The 20,701-nt window shown below is 45.1% G+C and overlaps 1 protein-coding gene across 3 annotated transcripts in view; it reads right to left on the bottom strand.

Moving 5' to 3' along the window:
* Positions 1 to 20,701, bottom strand: part of DPP6 (dipeptidyl peptidase like 6) — a 2,034,493-nt gene that overhangs the window by 1,153,820 nt on the left and 859,972 nt on the right. For all 3 annotated transcript variants that reach the window (XM_069647934.1, XM_069647936.1, XM_069647935.1), the window contains exon 4: positions 19,248 to 19,342. In XM_069647934.1, coding sequence (XP_069504035.1) covers positions 19,248 to 19,342 — 95 coding nt within the window. The remainder of the gene's footprint in view (positions 1 to 19,247; positions 19,343 to 20,701) is intronic.

Here is a 20,701-nt window from a genome sequence, read left to right as displayed (position 1 = left end):
TGCATGGTCCATCATGTCCTTGCGCAATGTGCGTGCCAGCATGAGAGTGATTGCCGTTGGCAGCCCTGGTCTAAGAGACTTACAGGGTAATTCATGGAATAAATGTGCGCCGAAAAGGGGAGCGCAAGTGTGAAAAATGCAGCGCACACGTGCTAAAGCCGCGCACGCAGCCGTTCATCGATTCATGGAATGCGCTGCGCGTGTAAAACCTGGGATGTGTGCCAAATCCGTGGGTGGCGCACGCTCCCTCTCTGCGCTGCTCGCGTGTGCTGCCTCTGCGCTGAAATCTATGAATTACCCCCTTTATTGCATCCAGTATGAACTCTTGGTATTGTACAAACTTGCGGACTGAAGGATTTGGATCTATGTGATCATTTTTTTTATTAAACCCCCTTTACACCACATAGATGTGCGGGGTGAGACCCACTGCAGGCCCCAGCCCCACATTACTATAATATTCCATACCCCCCCAACTATATATGTGGGGGCATTCCGGCCGTTGCAATTATGAGGGCGACATTTTGGGCCATTTCCAAGGATTCTATTGCCAGGGAAGTGTTTTAAAAGCAAACCTGAAATTCATCAGAAAGAACCTCGGGGCAAACTTACCTTCACGCTTGTGCTCCCACTGGACACTCTGGAAAGATTGCACCAGATCGGGCTGGAGCGGAAGAGCTTTATATATATTGAGGTAGGAGTGAGAGGCGAAGGTTATCATAGAACTGTTGCTTCAGTGCTCATCCATTTGGGAAAAGATATGTCACTATCACTAGAGGGCATAGAGTGTCCCGGCCAATCTATGAACAGATCTGTCACCCATTGGTGGAGGCAACAATAAACCATGAATCTAGAATGTTTGGCTCCAGTGAATCTTCAGCCAAAAGCCACCTTTACAAGCCAATAGTGCCACACACAGTTCTCAGGGACCATGGGCACCAGCGCATGCCATGGGAATTCATGGGTGGCACTTTTCCCATGAGCTGGCCACAGAAAAGCAAAGCAACCCTGTTTTAAAACATGCAGTTGAAAAAAGTAATACCTATGAACTAGGTTTTGGAAACAAGGTGATCCTTACAGAGAAGTTGGGTGCGACAAGTGGCCAGACTCAAACATACGCAATGGGATGTGACGCCACCAGAAATTAGCATATCAAGGTGAAATATGCAAATTTCATTCAATTGCTGCATAACCATAATAATGGTACAGAACGAATGGCATTTGCCTTTCATAAAATCAACAGACAGAAAAAAACAAGAAAGGATATTTTCTCTAATAGTGTTTTGAAAACGTTAAAAGGTTGTGCATGTTTTATGATACGATATGGCATTTATAACGTGCCAATACACAAGTGTTTCAAGGCGCGATTTACCCACCAAGAATCAATGGCAATGTTTTCCCTGGGACATGCAGTCCCGAAATGTGGCATTTCATTTTTTTGTTGTTTGCTGATTTTCATCAGCTTATCTGGAGCAGTGGTGACGTGCCCCGCCTGCTGGCGATCACGGTACGAGTCCCGCGTGTACCCTCGATTTGAGCCCTGGGTAGATCCACACCCAAAAGTAGTTGAGGGACGCACATTCAATTGCTGGCCCCCAAGCCGTGCAATAAACCTTAAAGGATCTGGACCGAGCCTCGAGAAGGCGCCTTTGTCCTGGAGTCTGCAGCAGCATACACTGGTACTGCCAATCTTGAGAAGGTTGTTAAAAGACGAGTGACAAACCTACTGCACTTGAGGGTGACATTTTTAAATATTGTATTTTCATCAGCCCAAAATGGCCTCCTCAACAACATCTCTCATCACTTTTTTGACCCCAGTTTATCTCCACTTTACTGCTGACACCGCCATCGGAGACCCGGTCTATCATTTGCCACTTCATATCTCCTTGTCCACAACCAGGGTCGAAGCACCACAACCTACATGCTCTGGTCACCACACACATGGGCATTCTGGCATATGCCAATCACGATGGTGGGTAATGGATAGGACACACACCTGGAAAACCTTCAACAACTCGGTCAGGCTCTGTCAGTTTGACCCTCCCGCCCCTGTGCTAGTCTTGACACTGTCATTGTTCATGTATATATATATATTTAAGGGTCCCACATAAAGCTGTGGCAAGTTACATGATTTTTTATCTACATGTTTTTCCCCCCACAGACTTGCTTAATGGAACAGTCAATTCCTGCTGCACCAATTACTATTCCCAATTCCCACGCACTTTATCGTCGATCATTGCCTACGTCAATTACGCCTGCTAAGGTCGTAATTTCCACCGGAATTTACTTTTAGGCCACTTCCACTAGCTTAATATACTAGTATTTACAGACTATGCACCTTGTAGTATATTGGTAACTCTCCTATTGCCCAGCCTCCTGTCACTGTGCACGTCCAACTGAATTCTGCTATTTTGCCTGCATCTTACCGTCTTGTTGTTTCTCGCACCGTGTATTTTGCTAAGATATGACTAGGGAGTTCTCGAACCACACTGCCTCATCTAATTTGTATTGCATACGAGCTTGTAAGACATCTCTGCTCCGACTGTAGATTGATTGCAATTGACACTATGCTCCTATATGTATATTATTATAAAGTGTACTTAGGCTCGACCGTTTAGGTATTCTATGAGTATACTGCATCCTATCATGTAATTTGACAGAACATGCAAGCCTAAAGTGATGCCAGTCTCAGCTTAATATTGCTGCTTGTTAGCTATCGATTTCCCCTTCAGACACTAGTGCCTCACGACCTGTGGCTTACTTGCTAGAATCCCCGCTTGGCGATAGACCACCTTCCGCCTAGTTACTCAGTCGTGAACCGTAGTCACAACCTTTGTTACCTCCTAGCACTTGTGCTGGACCTCTCTGCTAGGGTGTACGCCCTGTTGACTAGTCACACACACTTCTGTGATTTAACCACCCAGGCTACTATCATTAGTCCTAGATTGCGAGCCCTCCTCAAGTGCTTGCCAAATTTGTAAACATGCAACCAAACTCCCTTGTCATTTACATATACGCAACTTGATCTGTAACACAAGTCAATTACCTTCTATGTTTTGCACTGCACTTTTTGTCTTTACTTACCACTTACTCGGCCTCATTACGACCCTGGCATTAAGGGTTTAACGGCGCCGTAAAGGTGTTGGCGCCGTTAAACCCTTAACGCCTGATTACGAGGTCCCTTTGCAGGACCCGACTTTAACGGCTGGAAAAACCAGCCGTTAAAGTAGGGACCCGCAAAGGGACTTTGGTGCTAATAACGGTACCGCAATTTGCGGTACTGTTATTAGTGCCTTCCCCATTCCCATTGAGCCCTATGGAGCAAAAATGGGAATGGGGAACGGCCATGGCGGCATGGGGAATTACCGCCCCACCAACCTCGGAATGGGGTGGTAATCCCCCATTCCGCCATGGCAGACACCGGCATGGACCATGGTGCTACGAGCACCATGGTCCTCCGCCTGGGTCATAATGAGGCCCACTGTCTTCACCTGTCCTGTTAATATTATTAAAAGTTCTTTGTAACAAGTGTTGTATACTCAAGCAAAAGTGCCCACATACCTCTGGGTTCGGTGCGCTATATAATCAAATAAACTAAACTAAATAGGATATAATCATGGGGCTCCATTGCAGTGAATGTGTTCAGTATACAGTACATGCAGACCCCCACAGGGGCATATGAGCTTTTTCACCTTCTGTGTTGAAGCATCTGCTTCAAGTACTGTACATTGTGAAGAGGCGGGTGGGGCGAAAGTGTCCTTTCAAACAGGGGCGTTGCTAGGGGGGGGCTAAGGGGGCTATAGCCCCTGATCTTTTGGTTGTAGCCCCGGATAGAATCTCAGGAGCTACAGCCAAAAGACTAGCTAGCCCCCAGTCCCAACAGTTCCGACATCAGCATAGCCCCGGGTCTTTTCCAGACCTAGTAACTCCCCTGCTTTCAAACATATAGGCATTTAGGCACCTGTCACTACAGCAGTGCTGATGGGTTTGTGGATAGGACCCAGGCCTGCGAGTCCCTCAATAAAATGGGGACACCGCTTGTCCGTTGAATCCCACCCATCAGCGATGACACAAGCCCTACAGAAAAGCAGGTTAAACGCCACATTCACTCTCTAAAAACAGACAAATACCCTGAACAAAAAGAAACAGGGAGCAAACTTACTCCCTAACAAATAGCAGTCAATAACAGACTTCTAGGATCCCGTCCCTGTGATTCTACCTGCACAGCCTCATGAATATGCAACAGATCAATGGCCCAGGAAAAGCATTAATATTAATACTGCTTGATCTGAAGGGGAACTTTAAGGTAAAAATATATCTTTAAATTTGCATGGAATAATAACAAGTACTGTATGGATTACAAAAATACTTCGGTTTTAGAGTTAAAATATATTCCTTCTTGCGTAAAAAAATACACCATGAGGAATGCAATTTCCTTAGTCACTCTTTAAAAATCGTTTTACTCTCAACTTCAAAAATGTGGGTGTTACATATCGCCATTTCAAATTCTTATCTGAAAATCTGGTTGACACGGTTATCTTTTTGTCCAGGTCCCACATAAAGTCACGTTAAACAGTGTTTCTTTGTTACTAAATGATTTTCATGTAGATGTGAAAATGTTGGCTGCAGCGTTCAATAGTGTGTTGGTAGTTGGGGTGAATTGGCTGAGGTCTAAGTTACTGAGAAACGCAGCCTAAAGATTACGCTAAGAGATACGGAAGTAAGTCAGGGACGAATTGTAACCTTACCTCAGCAAAACTGTCCTTCTCAGTGGACCTCCCACATCTTCAGACAGATGAGCAACGTCTTTAAAATGGTTCACCATGTAAGCTTGCATTCTCCATTCAATCACAGTAGGTTCACTGCTGAAAGCAACAATAGCCAGGCCTTCGACTACGGGTCCATTGCACTACAATGTGCGACCCCCTTCCATCACAGAAAAAAATAAGAAATGTGCACGCTCAGGTGACTGCTGGTGTGACAACTGTGTATAATTTAATACTCCAAGTGCCACCATAACTGCTGGGTCAAGTGTGAACACAGTGTGAGGAATTCGACCACTCGCAAGGGGAGTGTGCGATCGCCTGGGCTTTTTGATTTTTTGAAAATGAAAATTAATGATGATCGATGATTGAGGCCAATCTGCACACATTTTCGAATGCTCACTGCAAAACAAACACATAGTCCAGCGTACTCTGGGGGACAAAGCCTACAGGAACAGTCCTCCCTGTCACATCTATTTGACACGGACAGTGAGGGCTGCACAAAAACATTCAGAGGTGAAGGGCAACACCTTCCCCCTCACATGGCCATCTTAATTAAATATCAAAAGCTCCATGGATCTTCTATTGTCTTAGTTCTGTGTGGTAGTGGTGAATACTGATGAGAGTTAATTGGAGCAGGTCTGCAAATAGGCTTGGTCACATAACTTAACAATGGGCAGAAAAACCAACACCTCTTTGATATGCAATGTGTCAACTTGAAGCAAGTTCCCACCCCTCTGTATGAAGGATAGTGAATGACATGTCTGGGTCCATCATTTACTGTAGGCAATCCCTACATAGCGGACCCCTTTCATAGGGAGAAGTATGTGATTTAAAGGAGACAGGAAGTCTGCTCTCATCAAAAACTTCAGAGGAGACCTGCGCTTTAATCAAGAGTCACAGAGGGCTCAGTTAACCAGAGAGACACTTTGATCTGGAACAAACAGGAAGATGGGTGGGGATTAGGAGTACATGGTATCACCCTTTAACTTTCCTTGTTGCAAAGTACTCTGGTCCTGACCTCACACATGAGAGAAGATTGTTGGTGAGGACCCCAGATTGGTTATTTAAGATATGCTTAGCCTGTACTAATCACCGGGGCCCATTTGGCTTCAAAAGAGGGTTTAGCCCCTCACTTAACAGATAATCCGATGACTGTGAAAGGAGTAAGAACGACTCATTTGAATCCTGGTTGAAGGTACAGTCTGCTTCACATCTTCCACCAGTGAAGGAAGAACAGGATTTCTAAGATGGAAGCAAGATCCTCCCCTAAACATCTCCCAGGGAACAGAGGGAGATACCAAACTCAGAGGACCAGTCCAGCAGCCACAGAATTGGTACCCAGCAAGCACACATCATGCCCTGCTAGGATCTGCATGCAGGCTTCCTAGGTGGGAAGTTCCAGAGAGTCTCTGAACAAATGACACAACCGTTACCTGCAAGCACTCTCCTCAGCTTTGGGCTGCCCGCTTTGAAAGGACGCCACAAGCCCTGCAAAGAAGCTAGGAGTGCCACACAAGCATCAACCAGCGTCCATCTTTTAAGGACATTTTCAAGGCAGTCGAGCCCTCGAACGACGACTGGCTGCACCACTGACTGTTGTCAGGCTGCAGTCACTAAAGCCATCTGAGACGCCTCGAACAGCATTCCAGATCCACCAACCAGCGCAGAGACAATTATTGACCCCTGAGCTGCCATGTATGCCAGCCTGCAGCCATCCATCCAGCCTCGCTTGCTGAACTGCCTGCCATCTGATACACGCAGCTGTCTCCCGTCTTCATCCGCAAAGCGTCCTGGAACCGACTCAACGCTTTCGAGCATCAAGATCATCTCAAGCACCAGGTACATTGTAGTTCTGTCCCCCTGGTCCCTCTCCAAAGGCCCCTAGTGAGATTTACAACCCCATGCTCCCTTGGTGCGGAAACCAAATAGCAGTGAACAGTTAAGACTGATTGCTTTACCGAATACCCTCCTGTCAGTATCCAGAGTGCACCCCTTTCCTTCGGGGAACTGTCTGTCCTCTGTGTTCCTTTACAGAGTGGGTTGTAATGTGCTAGAACTGTCTGTTGTAATAATAATAAAGTAGATATTTGTATACAACTTTGACTGGACAGTACCTTTTATTGTTGGAAAATATTTGTATTTTTGCTTTGTTGCAACTAACCAACGATCCATGACCTTGTGGAGACTGCCATTCTGTCCACGTTACCAAAATTGGACAAGGAGGTTTATGATTTACTTGTGTTCCAATCTGTTCGGATCCCTTCTTGTGCACTAGAGGTATGGGGCTGATTGATGGTTTAGAAACCTATATTCATCCCTTGACCACTGGTGCCCCGGAATTTGATTCGTCACATTGGTGGCAAGCGGTCGGATCAGTTGGAGCCTTGCGCACAGCTTAGTCATCCAACAATAAAAGTACTGTTGCAGGCAATACGTAATCAGTGCTAAGCATTAGTAATTGTCATGGAGCTTGACATGGATACTGGAAAAGGCATGACCAAGAATGTCCTGCGCGTCTTATGTCGAGAAGGGACTTCCATTGGCCAGTGTTAGTAATATTAAAGTTCTGAGTCGCACTCTTCTTCAGCTGAGTGCCGGTACATTCTAACAAAGTGGAGGGATGCCCATTCTCGGTCATTCAGTAGACCTCATGTTTCAAAAGAAGTGCTTTGGACTGGCCTGCATACTCCAATGGGTGTTGCACAAGCCAGCTTTGCTCTCCTAATATGGCCTGTGTGAGGAACTTATGGTGGCAGCAGTAAAGACAGACACAAGTGATCACAGTTCAAGGATGTTTATTGAACAATGTTTGCAGGGTGAAAAAACGCTTAAACTAAACCTAAATCTAAGATGGGAGCAAGTGTCGACCATCAAATGAAAATATGGCAGACCTAGTGGTGTTGTGCCAAAATAAAAGGGCCTATACTAAGAAACCTATTGCCAAACCTCACAGCTAATACAAAAACGGGTGTGGGATAGTTTCTAAGTAAAGAAAATAGCGTTCTCAAATAATATGTCAGGATGCGGTAGCCCGGGACTCCCTTCCACACATTTTAAGCATGGGCCAAGGTGGGGTGGTGGAGTGCAGCACACTCTCGAGCCTTCCCAGCATGAGATGACAGTTCCGTTTACAACTCTTGAGCTATCAGCTATCTGGGCAGTCGATGGCCAATTAACGTTTCACTTGAATGTCTCTTCCCTTCGAGGACCTGATGTATTCCAATAATAAAAGAAAACATTTCCTTTAACCAAATGAAAGTTTGTTAGGGTGATAATGGTTCATCCCTGGGTGCCCTTCTTCTAGGTGCTGACCCTTTTCAATTCTCAGCAAATATTCACATAGGGTGATGGCTTCACCCCTGGGTCCCCCTCTTCCGGGTGCTGACCCCGCACGTATTGTTACTCACAATATGTTACTCACAAGTTATTTTCTCAATGAAGTTCGGATGATAGCTTCACTCCTGGATCTCCCTCTTCCGGGCGTAGATCCTTCTTTAACAAATCTTAATGTCTTTTTAAACAGTCCCAATGGACATCCATCCACCGGGTTCACTCTTGTCAACACACTGTTTCTTGGGACTTGCTCCCTTCTCGTCAGCATCCCTCTGTCAAGTTCACTCTTACCAACTTCACATTCACAAATAGTTACAGGATTCACTTCCCTTGCTTTCTCATCTGGTGGGATTCACTGCTCTTGCTTTCTCCTATGGCGGGTTTCACTTCCCTTGCTTTCTTTATAGTTTGTAGATCAAAGACGTTTGACTGTATGGGGATTTTGCTCAACCTCCTGTATGACCACTTTGACCTAACTTGGCGGCTCTCCTACGGCCTGCTGTTTTCTGTAGTTTCATTCATGCGGGGATTGACCGGAGTCTCTCAAGTTAGCACCCACCTATTGCTGATTTCCTTCTGCAGCTGGTCTCCCCTTTAACCCTTGTTACAGTTCTTTCACAGTTCATTGAACTTGGTTCAAATTCGCCACTTTGCGATTCTCAATCAACACAGCCTGCTTCTTATCGGTTCTCCCCTCGACTCACCGGCTTTATTGAACGGCTTGGCTTTCCTCTTCTTTGGAGTCAAGGCCGGTACAACAGTTGTGGGAGCTTCCCTCGCCCTACTTGTCAGCACAGGCTTGCCAAGTGTAACATTGACATCTGCTGCAAGACACTTGTGCTATTGTTCGCGGTCTTAGGCTTTCTTCCTCAAAGGTTCCATGGGTATGGGCCGAAAATGGTAAGTTCACTTCTCTCCTCGCAACCCTCTAAATTCCTGACGTCTTTCTACTTCGCTTGAACTGCTGCACCTACTTAGCCGTCTCGTTGTCCTGTCTGTGTGCTCGTACTGAGCTCTCTTGCAGGCAGGGTTCTTCTGCCTGTTCTTTACTTCTCAGTAACATTCTGCTTTTTCCCACTCTCAAGTTCTCTCACCTATAGTACTGGACCACTCTTATTATGTGTGGATGGCCTGCTCATCTTGGCATCTTGCCCATCTACGGATCCTGGTCTCTCATTCTGCTTGTGTTGGTTTTTGTCCTTCCCTCTCCAGGCCTCGGGTTCACAAGACATCTCTCGCACTGCTGCTGCGGCGAGCATCTGTTCTGATCTTGCTTCTCGAGTTGCCCTTTCTGACTCGCAACATGAATCTGCACCCAAACCCTCCAATATACACGCATACACACAAACACAGACACTCTTGGTGGTTGGGATGTATTATTTAGGCTCTCAGTTCTCTACATCCTGTGCTTCAGCCTCCAGTCAATTTCCCACTTGCCACCATAGGGGTGAACCCTAGTAAACCACTTTGGGAAATGCACTCTGACTCCACCCACAAACTTCAAATCTCCATTTCTCACATCCAGGTCATCCAACTCTCTTAACCTTCATGCAGCGTGGCACCAGTAGTACACAGGGAAGAGATCTTTCCCTGCCAGACATCTGTTGTTCTGCAAGGATGCTCTCGACCTTGATGTTATCTGATGTAATCCACCACATGATACAGAGCACACCAGTAACATATGATCCGTTTGGGACCAATAAAATTGAGGCAACAGACCAAGTGAATCAAAGGACAATACAAAGGCAAGTGCCACAGTTACAAGATGGTAAAGAGCATACAAAATGTCACTTTCATGATTAGGCCAACAGCAAAACGAATAGGTAACTAGAAAACAAGATGGCAGCCATGAACAAAGCAAAGAATTACCCCAACCTCTGTTCATCACTGTCAAATAGTAAATGTGGCGGTGCTGCCAAAGAGAGATGGAGGAGACAGCAGATTCCATGTGGCACTGTGGTCACATTATTTGCAAGGCTCCGCCCACATAATTTGTGGCCGATTTCAGAAATTGTAAACACACACATTTGTGGCCAGCCACACAGGAAAACATGAAAACATACCTGTGATTGTGCAACACAATTAGTGTACCTCCAGACACGCCAACCTTTCATATTTGAAATGAGCGAGTGTGGAGGGATGAAACCCGTTTTGCACAATTCCTTTTCAGACCAATATGGGTACATTTTTGGTTCAAAGTAATTCTATAAGTAAGTTTCTCATTAATAGTATCCCCTTTCCTAAAACATTGAAACCAACTTTCAAGGAAAAATATAGATTGAAATGTTTTTAGATTTTTTTTTCCTCTGTGCTTTTTGGCATTCCAGGGTCTTTCGCCTTAGGATGTACTTTTTATGTGAATCATAGCATTTTGCAAACAAAATATACGGCACACTCAGCTTGCGTGGTCTCGATATATTATTCACAATGCAACTGCAAAAAGTGGGTAACCGTTGCCGCACATTTTGTGTGTCACAAATTGCAGCCTCAAACGTCAGTCTACGTAAATCAGCACACAATGTGTTATATCGATTTACTAACACAGCACTTCATTTTTTATAGATCATGATAAAATAATTTGCCTTATTCAACAGGATATGATAACGATAACGAGCACGCTATGGCAGGAAAAGATGACATGGGAATTATGCGGCTGGAAATATAATGCTTATTATTACCCGGCGACCTCGATTCTCGGCTGGGATATCAGCCTCCACGGCAGGGGGCATGGCAGCCCTTCAGCCAATGAGGAGACTCGAAGCGGGGCCATCCTCACTCCGAGCCTCCCTATGGCTGAGAGGCTGCCTTCACCCCCCGCCGGGTACTCAGGTAAGGTTTTTTTTTTTGTTTCCCTCCCCTTTCCTCCCTCCTCACAGCCCTCCCCACCCCACTTACCTTCTTGCTCCTTTGTTCCCGGTAGGGGACGATGGCAGCCTCCAGCCGTGTCGAGGCTCAGAGTGGGGCCATCCCTGCTGCGCGCCTCCACACGGCTGGAGGCTTCCAATTTTCCCCCTCCCTCCCTTCCCCCCTCCCAACCCCACTTACCTTCTTCTCCTTTTTTTTCGTGAGCGGAAACACTTCTGTTCCCAGCGCGTTTGCTCCCAATGCCTGCCATGGAAAGGGAAAACAGATTCCATTTTCCCTTTCCCGGCGGCCATTTTCTTCGTCGTTTTCTTTTTTCTGTCACGAAACACTGCCTTCGGGACAGAAAAAAATGCTTTTAGTGCCCCGGTCATGCAGATCTTGCAGGCCGGGGTACTAAAAGCAATATGACCCTCGCGGCAGAGGCATTACCCCAGTCGGTAATGCCCCCGTCACTAGGGTCTTATTGCTTAATTATTTATGATAATACTGCCATATTGTTTTCCAACATTTCAGTCTTATTATTACTGCATGAGGCATTTTCTTTTAGTTGTCCTGCCTCCTTCCTTGGCTACCTGCTCTTGTGGTTACTGCCACCTATTCCCATGTCCGACTGGCACAGGTGATAAGGAATGCCGGAGCTCCCCTGCTATCTTCCTTCACTAATGGTGTTGAGGCAGTGCAGATCTTTAACCATCTTTAATTCAGGATATTGTTGCTGTTATGTGATGGAACTTTTGAGAGTCTTGAATATGGTAACACCGGTGCCTCTCTCTTGCGGGAACAGTAATTCAGAGTCCTAATTTAGGCAAAACTCTGTGAACAGACTTTCTAAGAACCATTTTTTGTTACATGAGCTATAATTACACCTGCAAGAACCACTGTAGGAACCACTTCACGTTTCATAACAAAGACTAATAACGTGGGAGAGACACCAGGCTTTCAGGTGGCCAGGAATGCCGAGCCAGTGGTCTAATACAAAATGTGGGGCCCTGCAAGCCCTGTGGAGGCCACACACTGTCACTGCTCCCCCACTGGGCATGAGCAGCATGGCCCCCATGCTCCACAGGGGCTGCGGGCCCCCCGTTACACCAGTGATGCCGACGGAATCCCTGCCTGGATACCTCATCCCGTGCTGCGTCCCTCATGATTGGTCCTGACCCCAAGGAAATAGTAAAGGGACCAAATCCCTTTTTCCTTCATGCCATCCTAGTTTGTAGAATTTGTATTGCTATATTACCAGTCCTCGTGGAGTTACACGCCCAAATTAAGGAAAGATGCTGTAATCCCTTGGCCCTGCGCCCTCACCCACTAGTGAGGCAAAAAATCTACTGGTCATCTCAGATTCCACTCTCTCCTTCTCCTTTCACATCTCAGATAGCTCTAAAAAATCCCACTGCCAGCTGTACCTCCTCAGAGGTATTCAACCTTTTCTCACCTTCCTCCAGAGGCTTACTAGTTCTAAAGCCTTGGTTGTTTCTATTTACTATTGTTCTCAATCTTCCTACATCAACTCTCAGACCTCTACAACTCATCCAGAACAGAACCGCAAGACTTATCCTTGGCCTGAAGCCCAGGGACTGCATCTCTCCAGCACTGAAATCCCTCCACTTGCTCCCCATGGCTGCAAGGATCAAATTCTAGACCCTCTACATAGTCAACAAGGCTTTCTGGGGACACAGCCCACTTTATCTTCAACTCTCTCTCCCCAAATACTCTCCTTCTAGAGCCCTCCACTCGTCCTCCTCCAACTCTCACGAAAGACCCGATTCTCAAAACAGAGATTTGGGGGTAGATCTCTTTCCTCTGCAGGTGCTTCCGTTTGGAAGAGCCTCCCTGCCTCTCTCTGTCTTAGGCCTGATCACCTTATGTTCCGGAAGCTCCTCAAGACCTTCCTCTTTTCTTCCTCCTTCTATCCACCTCTCCATTGCTAACCCCTCCCTATTCCTGCCTACTGCCCTCCCTCTCTGCCTAACTCAGCTCAGTTTTCTGACTGGTTGGCTGTTGCACCTCCTGAGCCACACAGGTCTCAGGCTCCCCCGCAATTGCTCCCACTTGCCCCCAAGCCTCTGCACTCCACCCACCACATTCTGCACTTCCTTACTCAGTCCTTGAAAACAGTAACCCCTCAGCAGTAACCCACGACCTTGGACTGGGCAGACTTGTTCCCTTCCCCCATCACCTTCATTCCATGTCTGACACTTACGCTACCTAATATGCACTGGACCTGGTCCGCCAGGCTTAGTGCGGTAGATATTGTTTCTGGATGTCCTTCTCCCCGCCCCTATTGCCTTACCATCAGTCATGCACTTGCACTATTGAAATGTTGTTGGCTGAGTACGGTAGCTTAATAACTGTATGTTCTTCTCCCTCTCCTCCCGCTGTGCTCCTTCCTTGTCTTACACCGCACTTGAAGTAAGGCCGTCATGCCAAGTTTGCTAGTTATTTTTGCATGGTCATTCGGAAAATTCAAGGCCTAAGAATGACGATGTACTCCTCTGTTCCCTTCCCGTCTTGAAGCACTTCACCTGTGTATAAGCGCTCTATAAATAAACAATTACAATTCACAATTACAATCAATCTCAACAGATAAGGTCACAAACCTGTTGAGATGACCTGCATTATCAATGTCAGTTAGAGATGGGGATATTTAACTCCTCTTAATGCTTGGTTGTCAGGCACCGTACCCCTCAAATCATTGAAGACTTTTTCCTGTACCCACCTTTTATCGGTTTACCTCAGTTTTCTTTATATATGCATCCATGTCCTCTACTCCGATCACTCTTCATAGAGCACTGTACTCTTTTAGGACGTTTTCATTCCCCTTCCATCTATTCACACTACTTTTCTTGGTCCTCACTATTTTTCTTGCCTTATTGTATTTTTTGTATATTTAATATGTCACCTTTCTCTTCCCTTTAATTTCTCTCTGTCTTTTGTCTACATCTTCTCTCCATTTGTCTTCTTTCCCAGAATTATTGTTACATTTACTTTCATATTTATGTCTCAGCCTTTGCTCTCTGTTTTCCAGTTACCCTCACATCCTTGCCTTCTTTTTTCACCAAGTTCTTCTCCTTCCCCAATTGGAGCATTCTCCTGAACAAGCCTTGCCATACCTAACACGAGGGCTGTACCAGGAGTTATGGGCACTGAAGACAGAGTTAAAGGACGTTTAACAAGATCTTTAGGGCCCATACATCCCAGTACAGCCTGAAGGAGTGGTATATAAGCTTTTATATGCCCGGGGAGATGGGGAATATAAAAGAAATAAAAAGAAAATAAGCAACATAACTGGAGTGGTTGCTGGGAACTGGCTTGTTCCCAGCAACTACGTGCAATGTAATGATGGGGGGAGAGGCTTTAATCCTTGTCGGACAGCGTCTGGTGGTGTGGCCTGGCACAGCAAGTGAGTGGCAGTAGGGGGCGGTAAAGCTCGAGAAGCTGGGCCGGTTCTTGCCAGGTGCAGCCCGGCTAAACCTTTGTACAAAGTGCCGGGGCAATCTGACCACCCGATCAAATTAAGGTAAGGTGGCAGTGGATTCAGAGTGCACGGACAGCATCTGTCAGGAAAGACACAGGCAAAATGCAGAGTGGTGCTGGAGCCAAGGCACCCATCTCTGTGCTCTCGTGATGAGAGGGCGCGCTGCGCCAAAAAGCCCTGCTTCACTGGTGGCAGGGCTCTCGGCACAGGGCTCCCTCTTATCATGGGAGCATAGTGCTGACAGTCATTCCCCTGCAGTGGCTGCAGTTCTCCCTGCCCTGCTCACCCTGTCATTACGGGTGCACCACACAGAGTCCAGCAATCAGAGCAGTGACACTGGAGGAATGGCGCTGCTTGTTAGGTAAGAATGTGTGCAGTCCAACTGGTGTGGGACTAAACAAGACTTATCTCTTGGTATTAGGTAACCCACCTTTTAATATAGGCCTGTACTATACAAGTGGGTAGTTTGACTGAGCAACCAGGCTTATCTTAAGAGGGTAAGTACGTTAGACTCCATTAGACCAACGGATCAAGGAGGGATTTAACCCAATAACTGCGCAGTCCCCTAATGAAACAATCTTGGACAAGCTGAGATCACGGCTAAGAAATGAGCATAGCACAATCTGAGATACGGGGATGAAGTAATATATTCCCTTTTGTTTTAAAAAAGGTTGCATTTAAAGCCAAAACATGTGTCGACAATGTTTTAGGGCAATCATATGAGTATATAACTTGCAAATAAAAGTTTGTTTGATAACCCAACAATTGTGGCACTATTTCTTTGTGTGAAACAAGTACTTTGTTGGGGATTGTTTGGCTCCTCCGATCATATCACACATTCTTAGTGACACATAGATAACGGAATGGAATGTATTTATTTATTAATACACAAAGATTTTTAAAGCATTCTTTAAAAAGCAGTAATTAGCTGTAACATTAATCACAAAGTAGGATTCAATTAAAAAAGTGTACAATAAAGCAGGTGAGTAATGCATTCATATGTTACACATGCTGCAGGAACCAGAGGTGACGTCATTTGAGGTCGGTATAGCATTTATATAGTATCACCTTTGCACTAATGAGTTTTTCAGGGAAGGAAAGGTTAGGGTTAGGTCAGAACAGATTTGATAGGTTATAAGAACAGTTCGATTCTCCCAAAGGGATGCAGGCAGTCCATTATTCCAGCATTAAAGTGTTCAACATTTAAAACCTATAAAGAAACCAGCACTGCCAAAGACAATAGGCTCAGAAGGAGGCCTTTAGGGAGCCAGGACAGCCAAAGTCAATGAACAAAGTCAAAGTTCTGATGCTCTTCTTCTTAGAAATATGTTCTTTAATAGCCAGTTTTCAAAAGAACATAGCAGCAAGTCAAGAGGAGTAACTTTTGGAAAGTGCAAGCTGTAAATCCAATGCAGGTACTTTGAGGTCAACTTAGTGTATGTTTAAATCACACTCCCATAGATAGGAAACACCCCAAATGGCACAAGGATAAAGCACCCCAAACCCCACAGTACCTTCGAAATTAAGTTGTTCCAGCTGGGTGCCTTCGTGATGCAATGCAGCAGACCCCTTTTCCTGGTCCTTGATTGTGGTGACGAAAGGGAGATGTCTGGAAAGCTCCTGAGGCAGCACTCGAGAGAGGGACTCAGCAGCAATGGATTTCTGTGAGTTTGGCGTGTTTTTCTCGGCGCCAATCAAGAAGAAAAGCGCTGGTTAGGTTTTCCTTGGTCCCTCTGTCCTGGACTCTGGTGAGGGGACTCTGGATGCAGATTTCTTGCTTCTGTAGGGTCCTCTGGATGTCCACAAAGATCTGACCAGATCTGACGAGATTCAGACTTCAGAAGACAATGCACTCACAAGTGGTCGAGGTACCCCAGTATTGGGCTTCTGCAGCCTTAGAAAATAGGGGGTTGCACCAAAACATAGTTGATTACAAAAATGGGGTCAACACAGCTGCAGGGATTCACCAGGCACACTGCGGACCATGAGGGTGCTGCTGCGTCATATCTCATCTTCTGCTTTGGATGCTATCCTTCAGTGGTCAACTTTCAACCTTCCCATTTATTTATAGCCCTAGGCTGTCAATCACACAGCAGGGTGGCTGTCCTGCAGGAGTCTCAGCTGGCAACTGGAACTGGTTTCACTCAGGCACACCTAGAGACAAAGGGCAGGAAGCTTCAGGACCCTCCCTCACCTCCTGCATTTCCAGACCCAGACACACTGGAGGAATGGCCCTGCTTGTTAGGTAAGAATGTTTTTGATTAAAAGCCCAGAAGAAACCAACTAACCAGAAATGGCAAAAAAGAAGACCGGGGCCATTTTGAGAAAACGGTCACCCTCGTGTGCAGCACTGCAGCTGAGGTATCAGCCTGCAGATACATGTCACTATGTAGTAAAAAAAAACACTGCCACCAGCCATTGAGTTAGTGTAATAAAATGTTACACAAGGAATGGGTTAAAGGAGGTTCTAGGTAAACCCCCCCCCAGCACTCCACATAGGGTGGTGTGTACTGGACCCATGCAGTAAAGGTAAGTAAGACGGGGGAAATCTTACTATTTTTGGGAACAGTAGTTAAACATTAAGAGAAGTCCAAGGGACAGTGACAGTGCACAAAGGTGCTGTGTGTCACAGTGAAAAAGCAGATGCCTACAGAGTTTAGCAGACTCCATAAACCAGTAAGGAACATAGAAAATTATAGTCTGTAAAACACATGAGTGAGTAAGGAAAAGGTCTAACTCATTCGGGAGTAAAAGTTAAAAAGCCCTGAGTCCAGCAAAAGAGTGAGGGGTCTCTAAGGTTAAAGGGAATTGGTACAGAAATGAAAATTCTCCCTAGCACTGCTTCTCTCTAATTTGACAATTTCCAGGCCATACGGAATTTCTGAGCCATACCGGATCACATGGCCTTGAAATTGGCAAATTGGGGAGTGGTACAATGAGCACTAATACACGCGAGGCTGAAGGCTCCTTATATAAAATGGCATTTTTTCATAATTTTTGAAAAACCGAGCCACTTTAATGTGCCTGGCGAATGGAGACATGCTGAATATTTCTTTCAAATCAGATGCATTAAGATGCATTCTAGAAAACCAAAAGATTTGCAGCAAAAAAAGAAACTGGAGGTCAGTATGGCGATGAGTGGTTTATTAATTTACTAATTGAATTAAAGCAAGTGTTTTTTTTGTACTAGGACCTGTTGAAGTTGGAGGGTAGAATAATACTCATGTGTTACAAGGAATAAAAGGTAAACTTTAATGTACAAGTCACGTCGCTGTTCCCTGACCTGTGTTAATTGATTGTAACATACCCCTGCAGGGTACTGTATACCATAAGGTACCGTGCATACCTAAAGTAGAAAGTGCTTTCCATATCATACTCTCTTTGTGCTATTAATTAATTGGGAATCATCATCAGTTTATATCATAATCGCCTAGTTATGACGTGAAGAGCACTTATTGATAAATAGCAGCACTCTTCTAAGTACAGCTTTCAAAGGCTATTCCACAGTAAAGAGCCCTACCCCAATTATTAGCAACAACACCCACTGCCGTGTTTGCATACTATTGCTGAATCCTCCACCATTAAGTATATTTCCATGAAGCCAAGTGTAACCTGGGACTTTCAGGCCTGTATGATGAGCTCGACTTGCTGCATTATTTTGTAGCATCTAGCAGACTCCCTCTGGTGGTGGTGTGGAGTAACGTGGCAAAACAAACAAGGTGATGGCTGAAAGGTTTAGAATTAATGTTAACCTCTGGCATTGCTCTTGACAACCGTCTAGACTATCGTTCTTTGCCTGCCAACCCATTGCAGAAGGGAAAAGACCCTATACACATCAGAACTGGTACCACCCCAAAAGGAACAGTTCAGCCCGAACTGCTAGGTCACAGTCCTTCTGCACAAGACCACAAACAACCCCATACATGTTTCAGCCTAGTTGGGCCTCATCAGCGAGGAGTAGCTTGGGTCTCTAGGCCCAGCAGGCACGGGACACACGTCTGGGCATATCCTTACCACTCGGGGTGATTTTGGCAAAAAACAAGAGGTAACGTGGTCAACTGCATTCAAATATACAGCGCCATTGCCTTGCCAGCCCTATCCACAGGCCCAGAAAACGTTTTGGGATCAGGAAGGAAGTTACTTCTCCCCCTCCCACCGACCACAGAAAAATAGAGCAGTGGGTTCTAATGCTCAGTGAAGAGCTGGCAAGGGGTGTTGCTGCAAGTGAGCTTCTTGCAGCAAAGCTAAATCAAGCAAACCGACTATTGTGGTGTCAATCACTCTCTAAATGGTGGCTTACTGACCACTAATAACTGCATTAATCGAACATGTTGCAGCAATCACTTGCAATTAGCATTCGTCCTTAAATTGCTGAAGTCAGTGTGAAGCACCTGAAATCAAAGGCTTGTTACATGCGCACTTTAAGTAAGGTTTACCTGATATAGTTGGGGAAAAAAATCCTACTTCGACACACGACATAGCCAATTATAAATGCATTTTTGCAAATCACTCTACTAATGTGGAGTGCCTTGAGCATATTCTTTTTAGACGGTAGAGAGTACCTCATGTTTAATTCAAATACCTGTGGAGCATTGTCGGAAGGAAATTGAGCTTCAAGCTTATTAAATTAGTATGAGCATCAGTCCACATTATCTTCAGATACTTAGCCTGTAGTATTACTCGTTTATTGCTTTTACATAGCCATGGGGGTATTGGGCGAGATGGTTGGAAATGAAGCCATTTTCTGCATGACTGGCTTGCATATCCTTAAAGTAAACCAGTTATAACGATAATAAAAATATACTTACAAATGTTTTGCTTTCAATTATGGAAGTCGTCTCATTCGTTTCAACGTTAAGCTTCATCACATTTCCTTTCTCAGTTCTATACAATAATTCCTTTGCTAGAAATGGAATAAAATATTGTTTCAGAAAATGCAAGCCATAGATTTACCATTTTTTAGAGTGTACAATATCAAAATACTTTCTGGCTGAAATATATTTCATATTCTATGGAAGCGATCGCTGCCCTAAAGTTAAGAAAAAAATAATCTGCATTTGCTTTTCTAAAAATTCGATTGATAATACCTTTCGACTCATCGGACAGTTCTGGATGAAATTTTCGGAACTGAAACCTTTGTGCAGATTCATCCCACAGTTCTAAAGTAATTACCCACTGAAGAAAAGCTGTTTCCAGCCATCTCACATTCATTCTCCAAAAGGTAAAAGGTGCATCCTTCGAACAAGCATCAAATAACGAAAAGGTTGGGTGGTGCAGAGATCCCTTCTTTGGTTTGGTGTAAACCCATGCAGTCGTCTATTTTTTATTATTCATGGAGAAGGGTGTGCCCTGGGCCAACATTTTTGAAACTGGAGTATACCACCCTTGGAGCTGTGCAGCAACTGAGGCTTTTCAGAAATCAAACTCTACCATTTATTTTTATTTTTTGGTGAAAAAGAAAACGGCTCAAAATGATATTTAGAGGAGAGAAAGAGGTGGTTACACATGACCAGGGGACGAGAGGACCAACTAGATGTCAATTTGGGGAGATCTGGCGTGTCTATTTTGAGTCAGATCATGTTAATCAAACCGCAGGGTTCCCACGAGAGTTTAACCTGATTCCTGAGGGAACATAGAAAGACACAGTCCAGAAGGAAACTGTGACGAGAAAAAGCAAGCAAGAGACTATGGATATTAGGAGAAGGTCAAGAGGGATATGTACAGAAAGAACGGTATGAAGGGGTACTAAAGAGGAGGACAAGTTCACATGGAGAGTGGCAGTGTGGATGGAGAAGACATTTTTATTTCTGAATGCTGTCATGTTACCATGGCAATGGCCAAACGTTGCATTACTGTGGGAACTATTATCAGAACAATACAACAAGCACAAACCTGATGGTGGTTATGTTTTGTGTGGATCATTTTCAGGGTAGAATATCACAAACATAAAAGATGGGACAAATGAAAGGGACATGCCCTACTGGCCAGCGTCCAATGGTTTTTAGCCTAATTAAATGGCCATTGGCTGTGATCTTTTAGCCTAATTGTTGCAATGTGGAAAATCGCTACAGACAGTAGCAGTAGTATTTTGTTATTGAGGGAGATAGGGGCCATGGTCATAGAGCATGGCAAATGGACTGCAATCATTTTTCCAAATTGTTGCAATGTGGACAGTGGCTACCGGTGAAGGGCATGGCCAGTGGGATCTGAATATTTACTAGTGAGGCAGATCAGGGCCATGGTATTTTATCCTAATTGTTGC

The sequence above is a fragment of the Ambystoma mexicanum genome, chromosome 2q, assembly GCF_040938575.1.
Source record: "Ambystoma mexicanum isolate Mex_15411 chromosome 2q, UKY_AmexF1_1, whole genome shotgun sequence".
NCBI lineage: Eukaryota > Metazoa > Chordata > Amphibia > Caudata > Ambystomatidae > Ambystoma > Ambystoma mexicanum.
The sequence above is the reverse complement of the archived record's forward strand: the minus strand, read 5'-3'. Positions and strand labels throughout refer to the sequence as shown.